This window comes from Kogia breviceps, chromosome 12 (genome assembly GCF_026419965.1).
Source record: "Kogia breviceps isolate mKogBre1 chromosome 12, mKogBre1 haplotype 1, whole genome shotgun sequence".
NCBI lineage: Eukaryota > Metazoa > Chordata > Mammalia > Artiodactyla > Physeteridae > Kogia > Kogia breviceps.
In genome coordinates, this window is record NC_081321.1 from 10,862,758 (window position 1) to 10,879,192 (window position 16,435).

General features: G+C 43.2%; 2 protein-coding genes across 2 annotated transcripts in view; one reads left to right on the forward strand and one right to left on the reverse strand.

The window, feature by feature from the left end:
* The window catches only part of PDE6H (phosphodiesterase 6H), a 161,859-nt gene extending 159,552 nt beyond the window's left edge, over positions 1–2,307 (forward strand). The window contains exon 9 of the mRNA XM_059082242.2: positions 2,177–2,307. Coding sequence (XP_058938225.1) covers positions 2,177–2,253 — 77 coding nt within the window. The 3' untranslated portion in view covers positions 2,254–2,307. The remainder of the gene's footprint in view (positions 1–2,176) is intronic.
* The window catches only part of ARHGDIB (Rho GDP dissociation inhibitor beta), a 230,487-nt gene that overhangs the window by 36,545 nt on the left and 177,507 nt on the right, over positions 1–16,435 (reverse strand). The window lies entirely within an intron of this gene.

A 16,435-nucleotide genomic window follows, 5' to 3' on the forward strand; every position in this document is an offset into this window, starting at 1 on the left:
TTATTTATTTTTGGCTTCACTGGGTCTCTGCTGCTTCACACGGGATCTCTGTAGCTGCGGCGAGCGCGGACCACTCCTCGCCGTGGTGCGCGGGCCTCTCATTGCGGTGGCCTCTCCCGTTGCGCAGCTCAGCCTCTAGGGGCGCGGGCTCAGCAGTCGTGGCTCGTGGGCTGCAGAGCTCAGGCCCAGCAGTTGTGGCACAGGGGCCCAGTCGCTCCACGGCATGTGGTGTCCTCCCAGACCAGGGCTCGAACCCATGTGCCCTGCACCTGCAGGAGGACTCCCAACCACCACTCCAGAAGGGAAGCCCCCTGCATGTCCTTTTAAAAATTAATAGACGTTATTTTTTAGAGCAGTTTTAGGTTTATAGGAAAATTAAACAGAAAGTACAGAGTTCCTATAGACCCCCTCTGCCACCTTCCCCCTCCTGCACATCGTTTCCCCTATTATTAACATCTTGCATCATCATGGGGCATTTGTTATACTTCATGAACCAATATTAATACATTGGTATTAACTGAAATAGCTTGTTCATTCTTTGTGTTGCTCAGTTCCATGGGTTTTGACAAATGCACAAATCCTGTATCCACCATTACTGGTTCATACAGAATACCTTCACTAGCCCCCCAAATCTCCTGTGCTCTACCTGTTCATCCCTTTCTCCCCGTAAACTTCTGACAACCACTAATCTTTTTACTGTCTCTATCGTTTTTTTGCCTTTTCCAGATGGTCCTACAGTTGGAATCATATAGTATGAGTTCTTTCACTTAGTAATATTTATCTAAGCTCCCTCCATGTCTTTACATGGTTTGATAGTGCATTTCTTTTCATCACTGAATATTTCATTATATGGTTGTGTCACAGTTTATTTATCCTATTGATAGGCATCTTGATTGCTTCCAAGTTTTGTCAATTATGAATAAAGCTGCTATAAACTTCCTTGTGCAGGTTTTTGTGTAGCTACATGTTTCCAGCTCATCCAATACACTTCTGATAAGTGGTGGCACTCATAACAATCAGTGTCCTTTCCGGGCAACTCTCAGTATATCTACTTTTTTTTTTTTTTTTTTTTTTTTTTGCGGTATGCGGGCCTCTCACTGTTGTGGCCTCTCCCGTTGCGGAGCACAGGCTCCGGACGCGCAGGCCTAGCGGCCATGGCTCACGGGCCCAGCCGCTGCGCGGCACGTGGGATCCTCCTGGACCGGGGCACGAACCCGTGTCCCCTGCATCGGCAGGCGGATTCTCAACCACTGCGCCACCAGGGAAGCCCAGTATATCTACTTTTTATTGTCTAATGCCACTCCTCGGATCTCAAATAGAATTTCTAGCCACTTTTATAAAGCTCATATGCTACTCTTTTAAATCAAATGCTTCTCTCTTTTGGCCAGGTGTGTATAAGACCAGCAAATTCACTTTTGACTCTGGAATATATCCTTAACTCTGCCAACATACTTGGAATAGTGGCAAAAGGTTTATACTGATGGAAATTCTGAAGTCTTTGATCTGGTTCTAGTCCAATCGCTACGACTGTGAGCTTTTTTGCTGGGTGTTTGATTACTCTGGGTATCAGCCAGCTTCCCTGTAATTCGGTAACAATAACGTCTTACTGCTGATGCAAGAGACTGGATGAGATGATGCCTTGAGATCACTCCTCAGTATGCGGTGGGATACAGGCATTTCAGAATGTAAAGGAGCTTAAGAGCAGTCAGAGAAGCCCAAGGAACACGTCTGGATTGGTAAGGAGTAAGGAGACTGGATTGCCAGACCATGGGAGTTTAAAGCGCCCCTATTTCTCACTTTAACCCTTGGCCTAACTAGAATTCCACCTCTGTTCCCTCTTCAGTGGTTTTGTGAGACTCCGTGTGATCAGAGAGCTACACGCCCACAGGATAGCCCCAGTCAAAAGCCTTGGATCATCTCCCCAAAAAGGATGCAGAATAAACCCAACATAAATACCTTGGGAGCCCGTTCTGGGGGAATCAGAGCCCTGCAGAGGATTAAACAACCGATCTGATCCTTCCTGGGATGAAGGGCCATTCTAGACAACTTCCCAGTCATCTGGACGGCAGATGGAAGGGAGGGGTGAGGGCTCTCTGCCTGAAGGATGCCCTTTTGAGCAGAACAGGCTCTCCTAGGGGTGAGATTGGCTTACAGGTTCTTCTTTTTTCCCTTGCAGATATCACGGTGATGTGTGCTTGGGAGGCATTCAGCCACTTGGAGCTGCACGAGCTCACCCAGTTTGGGATCATCTGAGGCACCAGAGATTCTTCCACTCTCAACAGCATCTGCTGTAACTTTGGTTCCTTCTGCCCTATTGATCTGCCAGAGTCTTGACATAGAGCTGTCGGAAGTGGTTTCTTTGGCTTACACAGTCATTTCCCTTAAGTTACTACTAAGAGTTCTCTTAGTGTCAGACTCTCTCATGCAGTATAGTTTAGCTCAGAATAGCGGGTGAAATCAACTTTTGATAGGGCCTTTCAAACATTACCACTTTTTCCTATCAGCTGGTTAGAAGTCATCAGTATTTCTCTAAAGTTTAAGTCCTTCAAATCTGTTTTTGCTAGGCATTCATTATGATTGGTATTAGGCTTTTAAGATACCATTTATGTCACTCCTCTACCGTTTTCTTTAATAAAGGAGGTACCTCGAATCTCATGATGAGGTTGTATTAAATGCTATATGCAAATATCTGATGCCCTGTTCTGAGACCCAATTAAACAAAGAAGGCACAGTCACAGAGGAAATAAGCACAGTGCATGCAAAAGAGCATAGGATTAAGAGTCAAGTTCTGATTTTGCTTTGTAACTTTGTAAATCACGGCCTCTCTGGGTCTAAATTTTACTGGACTAGGTTCTCCCTGAGATCTGATGCAGCTTTAAACTGTACAGTTCTGAGTTGGTGGCAAACTGGAGATTTAACCTCAAGACTCTGAGCCTTTTGAATGCCTTGATTCCGTTGATTGAAAAGATTTATATCCTTTAAAGTTTAGACTCAGATGCAAAAGATAGGTAGTGTAATCGGAAAAATAAAATAATGGTTTGCTTCACCACTAAAGTAGTGTCAAATGTAATGTGCACATAGCTATCTTTCCCCAATACCTTCAAGGCAATTGTGCAATTCAAGGGCTACCTCTGTCTGACTTGGATGCTTTGGGTACTAGCAGTATTAACTTCTTCGTTTCAGTTTTGTAATTTGTGGCAAAAGAATGGAGTAAATTAACTGAAAAGAGAGGCAGGATGATAGAGGGGAAAGAGATTTGGGTTCTAATCCTGGCGCCATCATTCTGGGCAAAGATCTCACTCTTGGGATCCTCCCGTTTGCCTGAATTAAGTAATCTAAGGTATGTGGTAGCAATCAATTCTGTGACTTTGTCTGATCACGGGAATGAGAGATGCTCAGCACCGGAGAACCTTTCTTCGGCTGCAGGCTCTGCACTCACTGTTTTGCACAAATGACATTGTTACCTTCTGGCCAGAAATCTAAAAGCCCAAGGGACACATCTGGATTGGAATGGGGTAAGGACACTGGGTTTCCAGATCATGGAAATTTAAAGCATGCCTATTTTTCATTTTAACCCTTGGCCCAGCTAGAATTCCACTCTGTTCCCTCCTCATGTTACCGAGTCCAAGCTCGTATTGCTCACTGCATGACAGGCCAAAAAAGGGTCAAGGAAGAGTGACTTTATTCAGGAAGCCAGGAGACCTAGAAGATGGTGGACCAGTGTCCCAAAGAACCATCTCGTCCAGGTTTGGATGCTAGTTTCTTTTTCTTTGTCTTTTAAATTGGGGTATAGTTGTTTTACAGTGTTGTGTTAGTTTCTACTGTACAGAGAACTGAAGTGGAGTTCCTGTGCTATACAGCATGTTCTCATTAGTTATCTATTTCATACATATTAGTGTATATATGTCAATCCCAGTCTCCCAATTCACACCACCACCCGCTTTTCCCCCTTGGTGTCCATACATTTATTCTCTACATCTGTGTCTCTATTTCTGCCTTGCAAACAGGTTCATCTGTACCATTTTTCTAGATTCCACGTATATGGATGCTAGTTTCTTTTCTAGAACAAAGTGGGCGAGGTGTGAGGAGGTAAAGTAAAAAAGAGGATAAATTGTTGCAAATATTTTCTGGTTCTGGCCAGACTCTGGAGGGGATTGTTAATTTCTTCTTTCCTGTAGCCATTCACAGGTGGCCTAGTCAGGATGTTTCCTCTGAGCTTAAACAAAGGCATTTTAGCTTAACATTCAGGCATGGGAGCCAGGGTTTAGAGGCGGGTCATTATGCATACTTTAAGTTACAGGCAACATCACTTTAGTGATTAACTTGTAGCAAAAGCAATAAAATACAAAGGTTAAAGTAAGAGAAACAGATCCAGTATGGAGTCAGATTTGTTCTTCCCTATTACACTTAGTGAAAAATAGAAAGTATACAAGAAAAAGTAGGGTATAAATTCAAAAGTGAAACCATGACATGCAAGGAGTGTACTGGTAAGGATGATTTCCCCCCAGCAGGAGCTCATGCCTCCACCCATGTGCCTGTTTGTGAGCAGCTGCTCCATTTGGCAGCCAGAACCTTCAGTCTTCACTTGCTCATCCCAGTGGAAGGGTTTGCCTTTCACTTAGGGATGCCTGTGCTCTTCTCCAGCTGGGGAGATCTGTCCACATTTGCAATGTCCACAATTGCAAATGTTTCCTAAACATGAAGCAATAATGCTGACACAATAGAATTCACCCAAAGGAATGTAGCCAATGGCCAGGATGGAGAAGGATCTAGAAACCATGCTATGTGAAGAACTGTTGAAGAATGCATAATATTTAGTCTGAAAGAGAAAATGTTCATTGCCAATAAATTTTTTAAAAGTTGCGGTGAACGGGATGGAGCAGACCTATTTCGCGTAGGATTCTAGTATTTAAGTAGTAAGCTAGAATAGATAGAATTTATTTATGTTTTCCAGTTTTATTGAGATATAATTGACAGACAGTAATGTATAAATTTCAGGTGTACAACATAATGATCTGACTTACACACATCATGAAATGATTATCACAATGAGTTCAGTGAACAGCCGTCATCTCATATAGGTAGAAAATTAAAGAAATAGAAAAAAAATGTTTTCCTTGTGATGAGAGAACTCTTAGAATTTACTCTCTTAACAATTTGCATGTATAACATACAGCAGCATTAATTATATTTATTATATTGCACCTTACATCCCTAGTACTAATTTATCTTAGAGCTGCAAGTTTGTATCTTTTGACCACCTTCATCCAATTCCCTCTCCTTCCATCCCCCCATTACTTAGAGTTGGGAAATAGCATGGATACATTTAAAACTTCCAAAGTTGATTCTAATATAAACCCCGGAAGCAGAGGAAGCACAATGTCAGATAGGTAGGAAGAACAAATAGGAAGAACACAATAGATGCAAAAGAGCAATTGCAGAAGGGAATTCTCATAGAAGTTTAGGGTTTGGAGGATTTTTTGAAATCTTCTGACACTTTATTGATAATAAGAGCCACTGAGAATCTCTTGTTACAAACACATGCAATTTGGACCTCACACCAGGTTTTCTGAGTAAGAATCTCCAAGGAAAAGATCTTAGAATCTGTAGTTTTAGTATGGGTCCCCAATGCTTCTTAATTTGTGTCAGTTTGAAAACACTGATGTGGTCCAAGCCTGTACTTTAAAACATTGGGAATTAGCGACTTCTTAGCGTATTGCCATCCAGTGACTGCTTTAACTGGCTCTGAGGTAGTAGGTAGCTGTGTCCCCGGGCTGAACAGCTGGTGTTTGTCAGGTGGAGTAAACTTGAAGCTTTGTTTGCACCCAGACACTCCAAGGACAAAGCTAGTGGCAGAAGCTGAGCTCTGCTGAAGTAAAGAGATAAGGCTCCTACACCTGAGGTCAAGGAAGACCCGCCTATCTGCCCACGCACAGGAAGCCTCCTTGGGGGTCCAAAAGGGAGGGAGCGCCACCCCATAATAAGTGTGGACATGCACCCACAGGCCTCTGCGGCGGGATCCACCCTAGCAAAAAGTTGCCCCCGCATGTTGGGGAGCATCCTAGGGCAGGTCAGGTGTGAAAAAAGAAACAGGATAATTGGCCAAAGGTAAACAAAGATCTGGAAGCTCCGTCCTATATAAGGGATTTAAGTCACCTCTTTCCTGCCCTTCTCATTAGGAAGGACGCCCATACCCTTTCTCTCTGGTGTGTATTTCTGCCTAGCTTCTGGCTTTAAATAAGTAAACTGCTTCTCTGTGGGCTCTTCCATACATTGTGCCGTGTCTCTATCAATATACTTTGTACCTGTTTATACAGTTTTTGCCTTCTTGAAATATTCTTAACTTTCACTGGGGGTAAGAGCCAGGAGAAGTTTGCTTCAAGCCTCTTGCCCGCGGTGGTCTAGTGGCTAGAATTCCTGGTGTTCATCCAGGCTACCCAGGTCCAATTCCCAGGCGGGAAACTAAGATCTCTCTTCAGGAACGCTCACTGCTTTCTCTCCGAGATCATTTCCACTGGCCCCCAAAACATATGTAATATGTGTGAGAACAGGGGCTACTAGTCGTGTGTTCTGACTCTCAGACCGTTGTGTGGACCTAATAAGATAGACAATGCCTCCCTCCTCCACGTCTAACCCAGTTAAGTGCTTCTTCAGTTGCAGAGAATGTCAGAGAGTTCAGAATCTAAGTGTTGGACAAATTCCAAGAAGTTAGAGCCAAACAGCCACCATTATTCCCCGGGGGTGACCTCTTGCCATTGCCTGGCGTGGCCACCCTCCCTCTACAGCCTCTGTCACTCCCTGTCCTCGTCTGCGTCCTCTGACGGGAGTAGGTAGACCAGGGAGAAGGAGATCTTTTTCTGGGCAGGTGAGGCAGTGACCTTCACTTACCCTCCACCCCTTTCCTCTTTGTTTGCATCCTTGGGTAGAAGTTGGGGTTGATGGTGCTGGTGATGTAGACACCAACCCCCATTCCAGAGTTCCTAGCATTACAGTTAGAGCAGAAAACTGTATATAAGGAGAAAGTGTTCCCCTGGTGTACACACCCTAGGCAAAGAGACACAGTTGCTATTAAACAATTGCCACTGTGCTGTTGTAAAAAGATCAAGAATCGTCATAAACTGAGGAAAGGAGAGCATTTTCTCGACAACTAGAGAAGCGAAAGGAAAAGATACACGGACAAGAATAATCAGTAAGTCCAATATTTAGCACAAGAGGAAAAATAATCACACAGGACTGAGCAACATAAAAACTAATATTGTGAGAACTGAGCAGATATGACACTGAATTATTTCAAAGACAGAAGCAGAAGAAAACTTCTGTTTTATAAAAGGCCAGAGGAGAAGGCTTAATACAGGCCATAAAAATTGTGTGTTTGTGTAAACTAGCATGTGCTTTTTTTTTTTTTAACATCTTTATTGGAGTATAATTGCTTTACGATGGTGTGTTACTTTCTGCTGGATAACAAAGTGAATCAAATATACGTTTACATATGTCCCCCCCCCTCCCTCCCTCCCACCCACCCCCTAGGTGGTCACAAAGCACCGAGCTGATCTCCCTGTGCTATGCGGCCGCTTCCCACTAGCTAGCTATTTTACATTTGGTAGTGTATGTATGTCCATGCCACTCTCTCACTTCGTCCCAGCTTACCCTTCCCCCTCCCCGTGTGCTCAAGTCCATTCTCTAACTCTGTATCTTTATTCCTGTCCTGTCCCGAGGTTCTTTTTTTTGCGGTACGCGGGGCCTCTCACTGTTGCGGCTTCTCCCGCTGCGGAGCACAGGCTCCGGACGCGCAGGCGCAGTGGCCATGGCTCATGGGCCCAGCCGCTCCGCGGCATGTGGGATCCTCCCGGACCGGGGCACGAACCCGTGTCCCCTGCTTCGGCAGGTGGACTCTCAACCACTGCGCCACCAGGGAAGCTCCCTAGGTTCTTCAGAAGCACTTTTGTTGTTGGTTTTTTTTTTTAGATTCCATACATATGTGTTAGCATACGGTATTTATTTATTTATTTATTGTAACTTGAAATGAGCTGCTTGACTTCTCACTTCATTAGGGCAGAGTCAGGCTGCTGAAAACCGAAATTTAAAAGCGAGAATCGTGTGGACAATTGTCCACGCCAGTGGAGACCATGTCCTTGAGGCAAAGCAGTCAGGAGCGCTCTGTTCTGCCTGGCCCTGCTGCAGAGCACCTACTAGGTAATCAGCTAAATCACTCGTCTTCTTGGGGCTCAATGTTTGAGGATTAAAGAAAGGATATTGGATGAAACAATTGCCAAGGACCCTTCCAGTATAAAACTCTCAAACTCAGGTAATAAATCTAAACATATTTCAAGCACGAGCAAACCATTCTCTTTATGGCCAGAGGTCCAAGGCACTGAGACTGTTTCCAGGTTTTTTCAGAATGAGTGGTTAACTACTTTCCTTTCACGTTTCTCCAGGGTCCCCTAAACCAAATCATGCCTAGTGCTGCCACCTGCTGTCATGAATGAACAATTCATGAACCCTGGGAAGACCATTTCTATTGGACTTTGGAATCCATTGAGCTAATTCTGAATTCGTTCCCCTTTATTGACCAGTTTAAACTGTTGTGCTACTTGCCTGTCCATGTTCATCATGTACATGTTTGCCTACGCACGAGATAAACATTTAAAGAGCATACAAGTGAACATAGTACGACGTTAAGTCTCTTTTCTACCCAATGCCCTATGTCCATAATCCAATATGACTGTTGTCCTTAAGAAAAGGGGAATTTGTGGCTGAGTAGTATTCCATTAAATATATATACTACATCTTCTTTATCCATTCATCGGTCGGTGGACATTTAGGTTGCTTCCACCATGTTTTGGTTATTGTGCTGCAATGAACGTGTGGTGCGTGTATCTTTCTGAACTATAGTTTTCTCTGGATATACGCCCAGGAGTGGGATTTCAGGATTATCTGGTAACTCTATTTTTACTTTTTTTTTTTTTTTGCGGTACGCGGGCCTCTCACTGTTGTGGCCTCTCCCGTTGCGGAGCACAGGCTCCGGACGCGCAGGCTCAGCGGCCACGGCTCACGGGCCCAGCCGCTCCGCGGCATGTGGGATCTTCCCGGACCGGGGCATGAACCCGCGTCCCTTGCATCGGCAGGCGGATTCTCAACCACTGCGCCACCAGGGAAGCCCTCTGTTTTTACTTTTTAAAGGAACCTCCATAATGTCCTCCATAGTGGTTGTACCAATTTACATTTCTGCCAACAGTGTAAGAGAGTTCCTTTGCCTCCACACCCTCTCCAGCATTTATTATTTGTAGACTTTTGGATGATGGCCATTCTGACCAACGTAAGGTGATACCTCATTGTAGTTTTGATTTGCATTTCTCTAATAATTAGCGATATTGAGCATCTTTTCACGTGCTTCTTGGCCATCTGTATGTCTTCTTTGGAGAAATGTCTATTTAGATCTTCTGCCCATTTTTTTGGATATTACTCAGCCATAAAAAAAAGAATGAAATAATGCCATTTGTAGCAACATGGCTGGGCCTAGAGATTATCATACTAAGTGAAGTAAGCCAGACAAAGACAAATATCCTATGATATCGCTTATATGTGGACTCTAAAAAAAAGCTACAAATGAGCTTATTTACAAAATAGAAAGAGACTCACAGACATAGAAAACAAACTTATGGTTACCAGAGGAGAAAGGGGAGGGAGAGGGATAAATTAGGAGTTTGGGATTAACAGATACACACTACTATATATAAAATAGTTGATCCAGAGGGACCTACTGTATAGCACAGGGAACTCTACGCAATATTTTGTCGTAACTTATAAGGGGAAAAAAATCTGAAAAAGAATATATATATATATATTTATATATATATCTTAATCACTGTGCTGTACACCTGAAACTAACATGATATTGTAAATCAACTCTACTTTGATTAATAAATGAAAAAAACAATAGAAAAGATTAAGGAAAAAGGGAATTGGGACACAGACACAGACACAGGGAAGACGGCCATGTGGCAATAAAGGTAGAGACAGAAGTTATGCTGTCATAACTAAGAAACATCTGGTACTATCAGAAGCTGGATGAAGCTAGAAAAGATGCTTCCCTAGAGGTTTTGAGGGAATATGGCCTGACCAACACCTTCATATCAGACTCCAGCCTTCAAAATCGTGAGAGAATTAATTTTCGTTGTTTTAAGCCACCCAGTTGGCGACACTTTGTTACGGAAGCCTGATTTGCCTTTGTTGTGGCAGTGTCGTAGGAAACGAATGTACTGGTTAAGTCTTGAAAGGAATACAAAAGATAACTATTTCTCCAGTCACCAAATTTTTCGAGCACCAACTTATGTCAGGTGCTCTTGCTAAGTGCGTCAGACATAATCAGGAACAAAAGCCTAGCTTCGTGGTACTTACCCTCCGGTTGGGAAGAAATACTTGAGACAAAATTGACATATAAAAAATATTTCCACGGTGCTAAGGTCTATAAGTATTTGTGGCACATAAATCTATAGGTGTATATAGTGGGGAAATAACCGGGTAACGTTGTCAGGACAGACTTTCTTGAAGAAATGACAACTGAGGTGAAATCTGGAGGGAAAACACAATGATCTAGATACTGGGGTAATGAAGGCGGGGCTGATAGGAGCACACCAGTCAGAGAGAAGAGAGCGTGCGAGGGCCCAAGGCAGGAGTGAGGCTGGCAACGACAAGGAATTGAACAAAGCAATTAACCAGTGTGTGTGAGGGGGTGGGAACACAGTGCAAGACCAGGCAGAAACAGAAAATGTCAGACACTTTGTGTCCCGTAGGCCATGCCAAGAGTTAGACCTTTATTTATCCATTCTAAGAGAATGGAGGAGAAAGTCAAGGTACACAAGTTTAGTCTAAAGAAAACAGCTGGTGGCTGAGGGTGGGTTTGTACATGAGTGTGTCCTGGGTTCTTCCCACTCAGATTATCCTGTGTCCTGAGAGCCAGGGAAGAGAGGCCGTGACCAAAGGTCATGTTGCTAAAATCTGGGTGAAGAAATTAAGAGGACAAGGGAGCACGAGGATATTCAAACCCTTGGGCGCTGCAGCTTCAATAGTTCAGAAGGAGTGCTCCAGACACCCCCAACGGAAGCAGCACCAGCAACATCTGTATGTTTGGGAGCCGACGTTGCCCCAAAGACCCCATCCCCCACCCCCCAAGAGGGAGGAAAGGAAAATGGTACAAAAACTGTGACGGTCAGTTTTATGTACTAACTTGGCAAGGCTCCAGTGTTGAGTTATTCAGTCAAACGCTAGGTATGGCTGTGAAAGTATTTTGTAGGTGAGATTAACATCTACAGTCAGCTGACTTAAATAAGAGAGATGATCCTTGCTAATCTAGGTGGGCCTGACCTAATCAGTTGCAACACTTTCAGAGTCGGACTGAAGTTTCCCTGGAGAAGAAACCTGGCTGTGGACCTGCTTTAGAGTTTCTAGCCTGCCCTAAAGATTTCAGTCTTGCTAGTCAACTCCCACAGTCACGTACATTAATTTCTGCCATAAAATTACTTATTTATTTGAAATATTGTTGATTTACAATGCTGTGTTAGTTCCAGATGTACAGTGAAGTGATTCATATATATATTATATATATATATATATATGTTATATATATATATTCTTTTTTAGATTCTTTTTCCTTATAGGCTATTACAAAATATTGAGTAAAGTTCCCTGGGCTTTACAGTAGGTCCTTGTTGGTGATCTATTTTATATGTAGTAGTGTGTGTATGTTAACCCCAAACTCCTAATTTATCCCTCTGTGTTTATATCCTAGTCGTTCTGTTTCTGCGGCAGAACATTGGCTGATACAGAAATGAAGGTGTAACAGGTTTGGCTGATAAAGCACCTGCCAGGAATCTCAGAAATAGCTGGAAGGCATAGGGGAATGTGCAGCAGACTGCATTGCCTACTGTGATAATGGAGGTCCAAAGCAGAGAATTTGGTTTTGTGATGGTTATTTTGAACATGTTTACACTCAGGATGTTAGGACTTGTGACAATGCAATTCACACGCTGTTGGAGAGGTTTGGTAAATGCTTGAAGGCTGGGGGAGGTAAGCCTGGCCTCTGGGTGTGGTTGATGGCCATACTGAACTTTTCCTCAAAATATTTCTCTCGGTTCTTTATGCTGTGCAGTTTCTACCAGCAAGTCTAAGACAATTATAAAGCAAAATAAGGGCAGATTCTTTATAGAACTGGACTTATACTGCCATCTTGTGGATGTTTAGATTTGCAATCTAGTGCTGACAAGAACAAATATGTAGACGAATAAATATGCACATACCTTCTTAAGATACGTGAAAAATGGAAGAGACTTTAGATTATTCACTGATGCCCTCATTTTACAGAAGGAAAAGCTTGAGGTCCAGAGGGTGAAATGACTAGTCACTCATGATATTTTCGTTTGGCCAATCTGATGGGCGGTTTCGATACATCAGCCATGTTCCCCTTTCAAGCTCAGTAACCAAGACTATGTAAGTCCCAGGCTGGACGGATGTGAGATTTGGAGTGAGAATAAAGATAGGATGAGGTTCAGGAATAGGCATGAGGCTGAGGGGTGGTTCTTAATACATTATTTTCTTGTGAGTTACGTGAAACATTTAAATAGCAAAGTATTATAGTTTTTGTTTGTTTGTTTGTTTTTTGGCTACTTGCAGGATCTTAGTTCCCTGATCAGGGATCAAACCCCCGCCCCCTGCAGTGGAAACGTGGAGTCCTAACCACTGAACCACCAGGGAATTCCCTTAATACATTATTTTATTACAAAATTCGTGTTATAAAACCAGTGCAAAGATGCGTTTCATAAAACTAGCCCACAGTAGGCTTTCTGTCTCAGAATTGTTGACTGAAGGTCCAGCAACCAACTTGACTTTGGCCATAACAGCATTTTTTTGTGTTCTGCAAAAGATGAAAGAGTGATGCAGTGGAAAGGTTCAAGCCATCAGAATGGAGTGTTACTTGCCCAGTGGAGGGGGAATCAATTCACTTCTCTCCAGCTCACCAGTTATTGTAGCTCCCATCCTTCGAGTGTCTCTTAGGTGCAAAGCACTATCCTAGGGGCTTCACACTCCTGTCTCTCTTGATTCTCCACAAACCTGTCTTGCAGGTGTTATGATGACATCATGTATCATGAGACTTGAACCCAGAATTTAATGCTCCACAACTAGAAAGTAGTGGAGCTAGTTCTTGGTGAAATCTAAGTCTAAAGCCTGATGGTTTTCCTTTTTCCCCTTCTTCTACTATGTGCACACGAATAATCTTGCAGTGGCAATTTTCCTGTTTTCCATTAATGAGGGCTGCAGAGCACTTATGTCTTCACCGCTTCTCATCTGCATGTCTCTCACGGCTTCTTTTTTATTTCCATCCTCTTTCCATTTTCAAAAACAGATACCGTGCCATTTCTTATATTTTCCCCAAAATTTTATAGCCTCAGTCTTGATTCTTACAGATGTTCCTTAGAATTTCAGGTCTGAAGCGATTGATCACTCAAAATTCCTCTTCTATTTAATTTTAATGTCACATTGGTCTTTGGAATTTCAGGTTTCATGTTTCCTCTGTAAGTAGGTTTCCAGTGGAAGACAGGGGCTTCCTTTACTGTTTTTCTAAAATTATGTAATTTGGGGGTATTTTGTTTTGCAAACATTGACAGAACATTTATTGTATGTTTGATACTGGTGTGCAGTTCTTACTGCAATATTAACCTAAAATAGGTAAAAACAGCTGTTTATCACTAAGAGAAACCGAGGCTTTTGAGGTAATTAATCATTGTAACTAACTAGATGAGAAGACAGTGGGGCCAAACCTCCAATCCAAGTCTATTTGAAGACAAAAGCCTGTCCGTCAAAACATTAAAATCCACTGTGTTCTCACCATCGCCCAAAACTTGTCTCAGAGCAATAGTTGACAGAGCACATTCCTGGTTCCCTGGTGCCTCTGTTCACTCCAGAGCCAACGGTACCATGCTGATGCCTGCACAGCACTGATCTGACTTTACTGTAAATGACTGTTTACTTCTGTCACCCCAACTTGACAGGAAGGGTCTTTTTCACTGTTTCCTTCCAGCACTTGGCATAGTGAGGGGCACGTAGCTGGGGTTTAACAAATATTTATTGAATCAATGGCTGAATGATTCTGGGCTCACCAAACATATGCTCAACTTTGCCTTCTGTGCCTGCATGTACCTGGGAGAATTTCCATCTGCTTCAACCCCGACAGATCTCCATCATTAAACGTGAGGTGGTTGTCACGTCGTTACAGATATTTGTTGTTGATGAAGCTGATAAACTGATGTGGAGAAATCACTTCTCTGATTACCTACAGGAGCAGTGAGAAATGCCCTCGAATGGACATTATTATAACTGTACATTTTCCTGAGATTATACTGGCTGTGTTGTCTCTTGTTGCAAGTGGCATCAACCCAATTCACACTAGCTTAGCCAAAAGTATATTTATAACTTTTAATATATAACTGGAAAATGGAGTGTTGAAGCTGGCTTCAGACCCTGATGTGTTCCAGAGCCGAACGAACAATCTTCTTTCTGTTTCTGTTGGTGTGGCCCGTCCCTTCTCTTGATTTTGTGGGTCTCACTCTGGTTTCATTCTGCAGAAAGGCTCTCCCCGTTTGAGCAAAAAGGAGGAACCGGGGTAGGAAGGCCATAAGTCAGTGGTTCTCAAAGTACTCCCAGTAGAATCAGCATCACCTGGATTCTGGTTGGAAATGCAAATTCTCAGGCTCTAACCCAGACCTATTGCCTAAGAAACTCTGATCGTGGGAACCAGTAATCAGTGCCTTTTCAAGCCCTCCAGGTAATTGTGATACACACTAAAATTTGAGTAGCACTGGTTTAAGAATGGGAACTGGGTCCTGAAATAAACGGACTTCACCCAGTGACCTTTAATGTACAGAAATGGAGGAACACAGAGGTGGCCCCAAATGAGAGCTGTACATCTGGAATTCATCGGAGGTACATGGCACTCATTTGCGAAGAGCCTAATTCATTCACCCTAATTATGTCCTTATCCCTATTTTGAAGAGTCTTTCAAAAGAAAAGGATTTGGAGAAGATTTAGTGATGGATGCTATTCTGGTTAAAGGTTCCACCTTGGGGGGTTCCCGGGCGTCCCTGGTGGCACAGTGGTTGGGAGTCCACCTGCTGATGCAGGGGACGCAGGTTCGTGCCCTGGTCCGGGAGGATCCCACGTGCCGCAGAGCGGCTGGGCCCGTGAGCCATGGCCGCTGAGCCTGTGCTCCGCAACGGGAGAGGCCACAACAGTGAGAGGGCCGCGTACCAAAAAAAAAAAAAGTTCCACCTTGAAGAACTGGAGGACAGCAGGGTCTGTGTTCCATGCAAGAAAGCCATTCCGGGTCAAAATCCCGGTGTTTCATAAGAACTTTGAGAGCTCTGCAGCTTCCCAATTTTACTTTTGGTTTGAGAAATTTTTGTTCTGTTTTGTTTTGTTTTTGTTTTTTAGTTTTTTTTTTTTTGTGCTAGGCGGGTCTCTCACTGTTGTGGCCTCTCCCGTTGCGGAGCACAGGCTCCGGACGCGCAGGCTCAGCGGCCATGGCTCACGGGCCCAGCCGCTCCGCGGCACGTGGGATCTTCCCGGACCGGGGCACGAACCCGTGTCCCCTGCATCGGCAGGCGGACTCTCAACCACTGCGCCACCAGGGAAGCCCGAGAAATGTTTTTTAAATGTTTTAAAAATTTAAGCATAATTTTTTTTTTTTTTTTTTTTTTTACTCTATAGTAATAGTAATCAAATTCTTGGATGAAAAAGTGTTGTTTGTTAATTTGGGGAGATAGCACACAAACGGAAAGTTCAGGGAGAATTGTGATCCACTCTGGAATGAGTCTTGAGGAAATAGAAATCCCAGTAAATGAAAACAGAAGCCACAGATCAGAGGAGGAGAAAACTGCCTAAATTCCTTGTATTTCCAGAAATAGAGCCTTCCTCTCTCCAACCCTGCGGAAGCCAAAGTCTCCCCGGGGACCTCAGTTCCCTTAGCACTAGTAACAAGTCACTTTGGAAGGCTGTATTCTGAATTATCTTTCTTTTCAGATTTAACTGTTTTTATTCTTGTTTGGTCTTTTAATTGTAAAAAAAGAGATTTTCAGGACAGTGACGATGATGGCAGCAGCTTGGCAATAGCTGAGCTGAAATAAAGGTTGCAAGAGCTAAGAGAGAACTAAATAATAATTCTAAATAATAGAACAATTCAGAATGAAATAACTCTAATAATTATTCTGAAGAAAAAGAACTATAAATAATAATAATAATAATAACATAATAATTGCAAAGACTCATTGATCGCTTACGATGTGCTAGGTCTTTCTGTTGTATTAACTCATTTAGTCTTCGCAACTACTGCCTGTTTTGCAAATGGAAAACACCGACACAGCGTGTCCAACTCAAAGAGTATTTG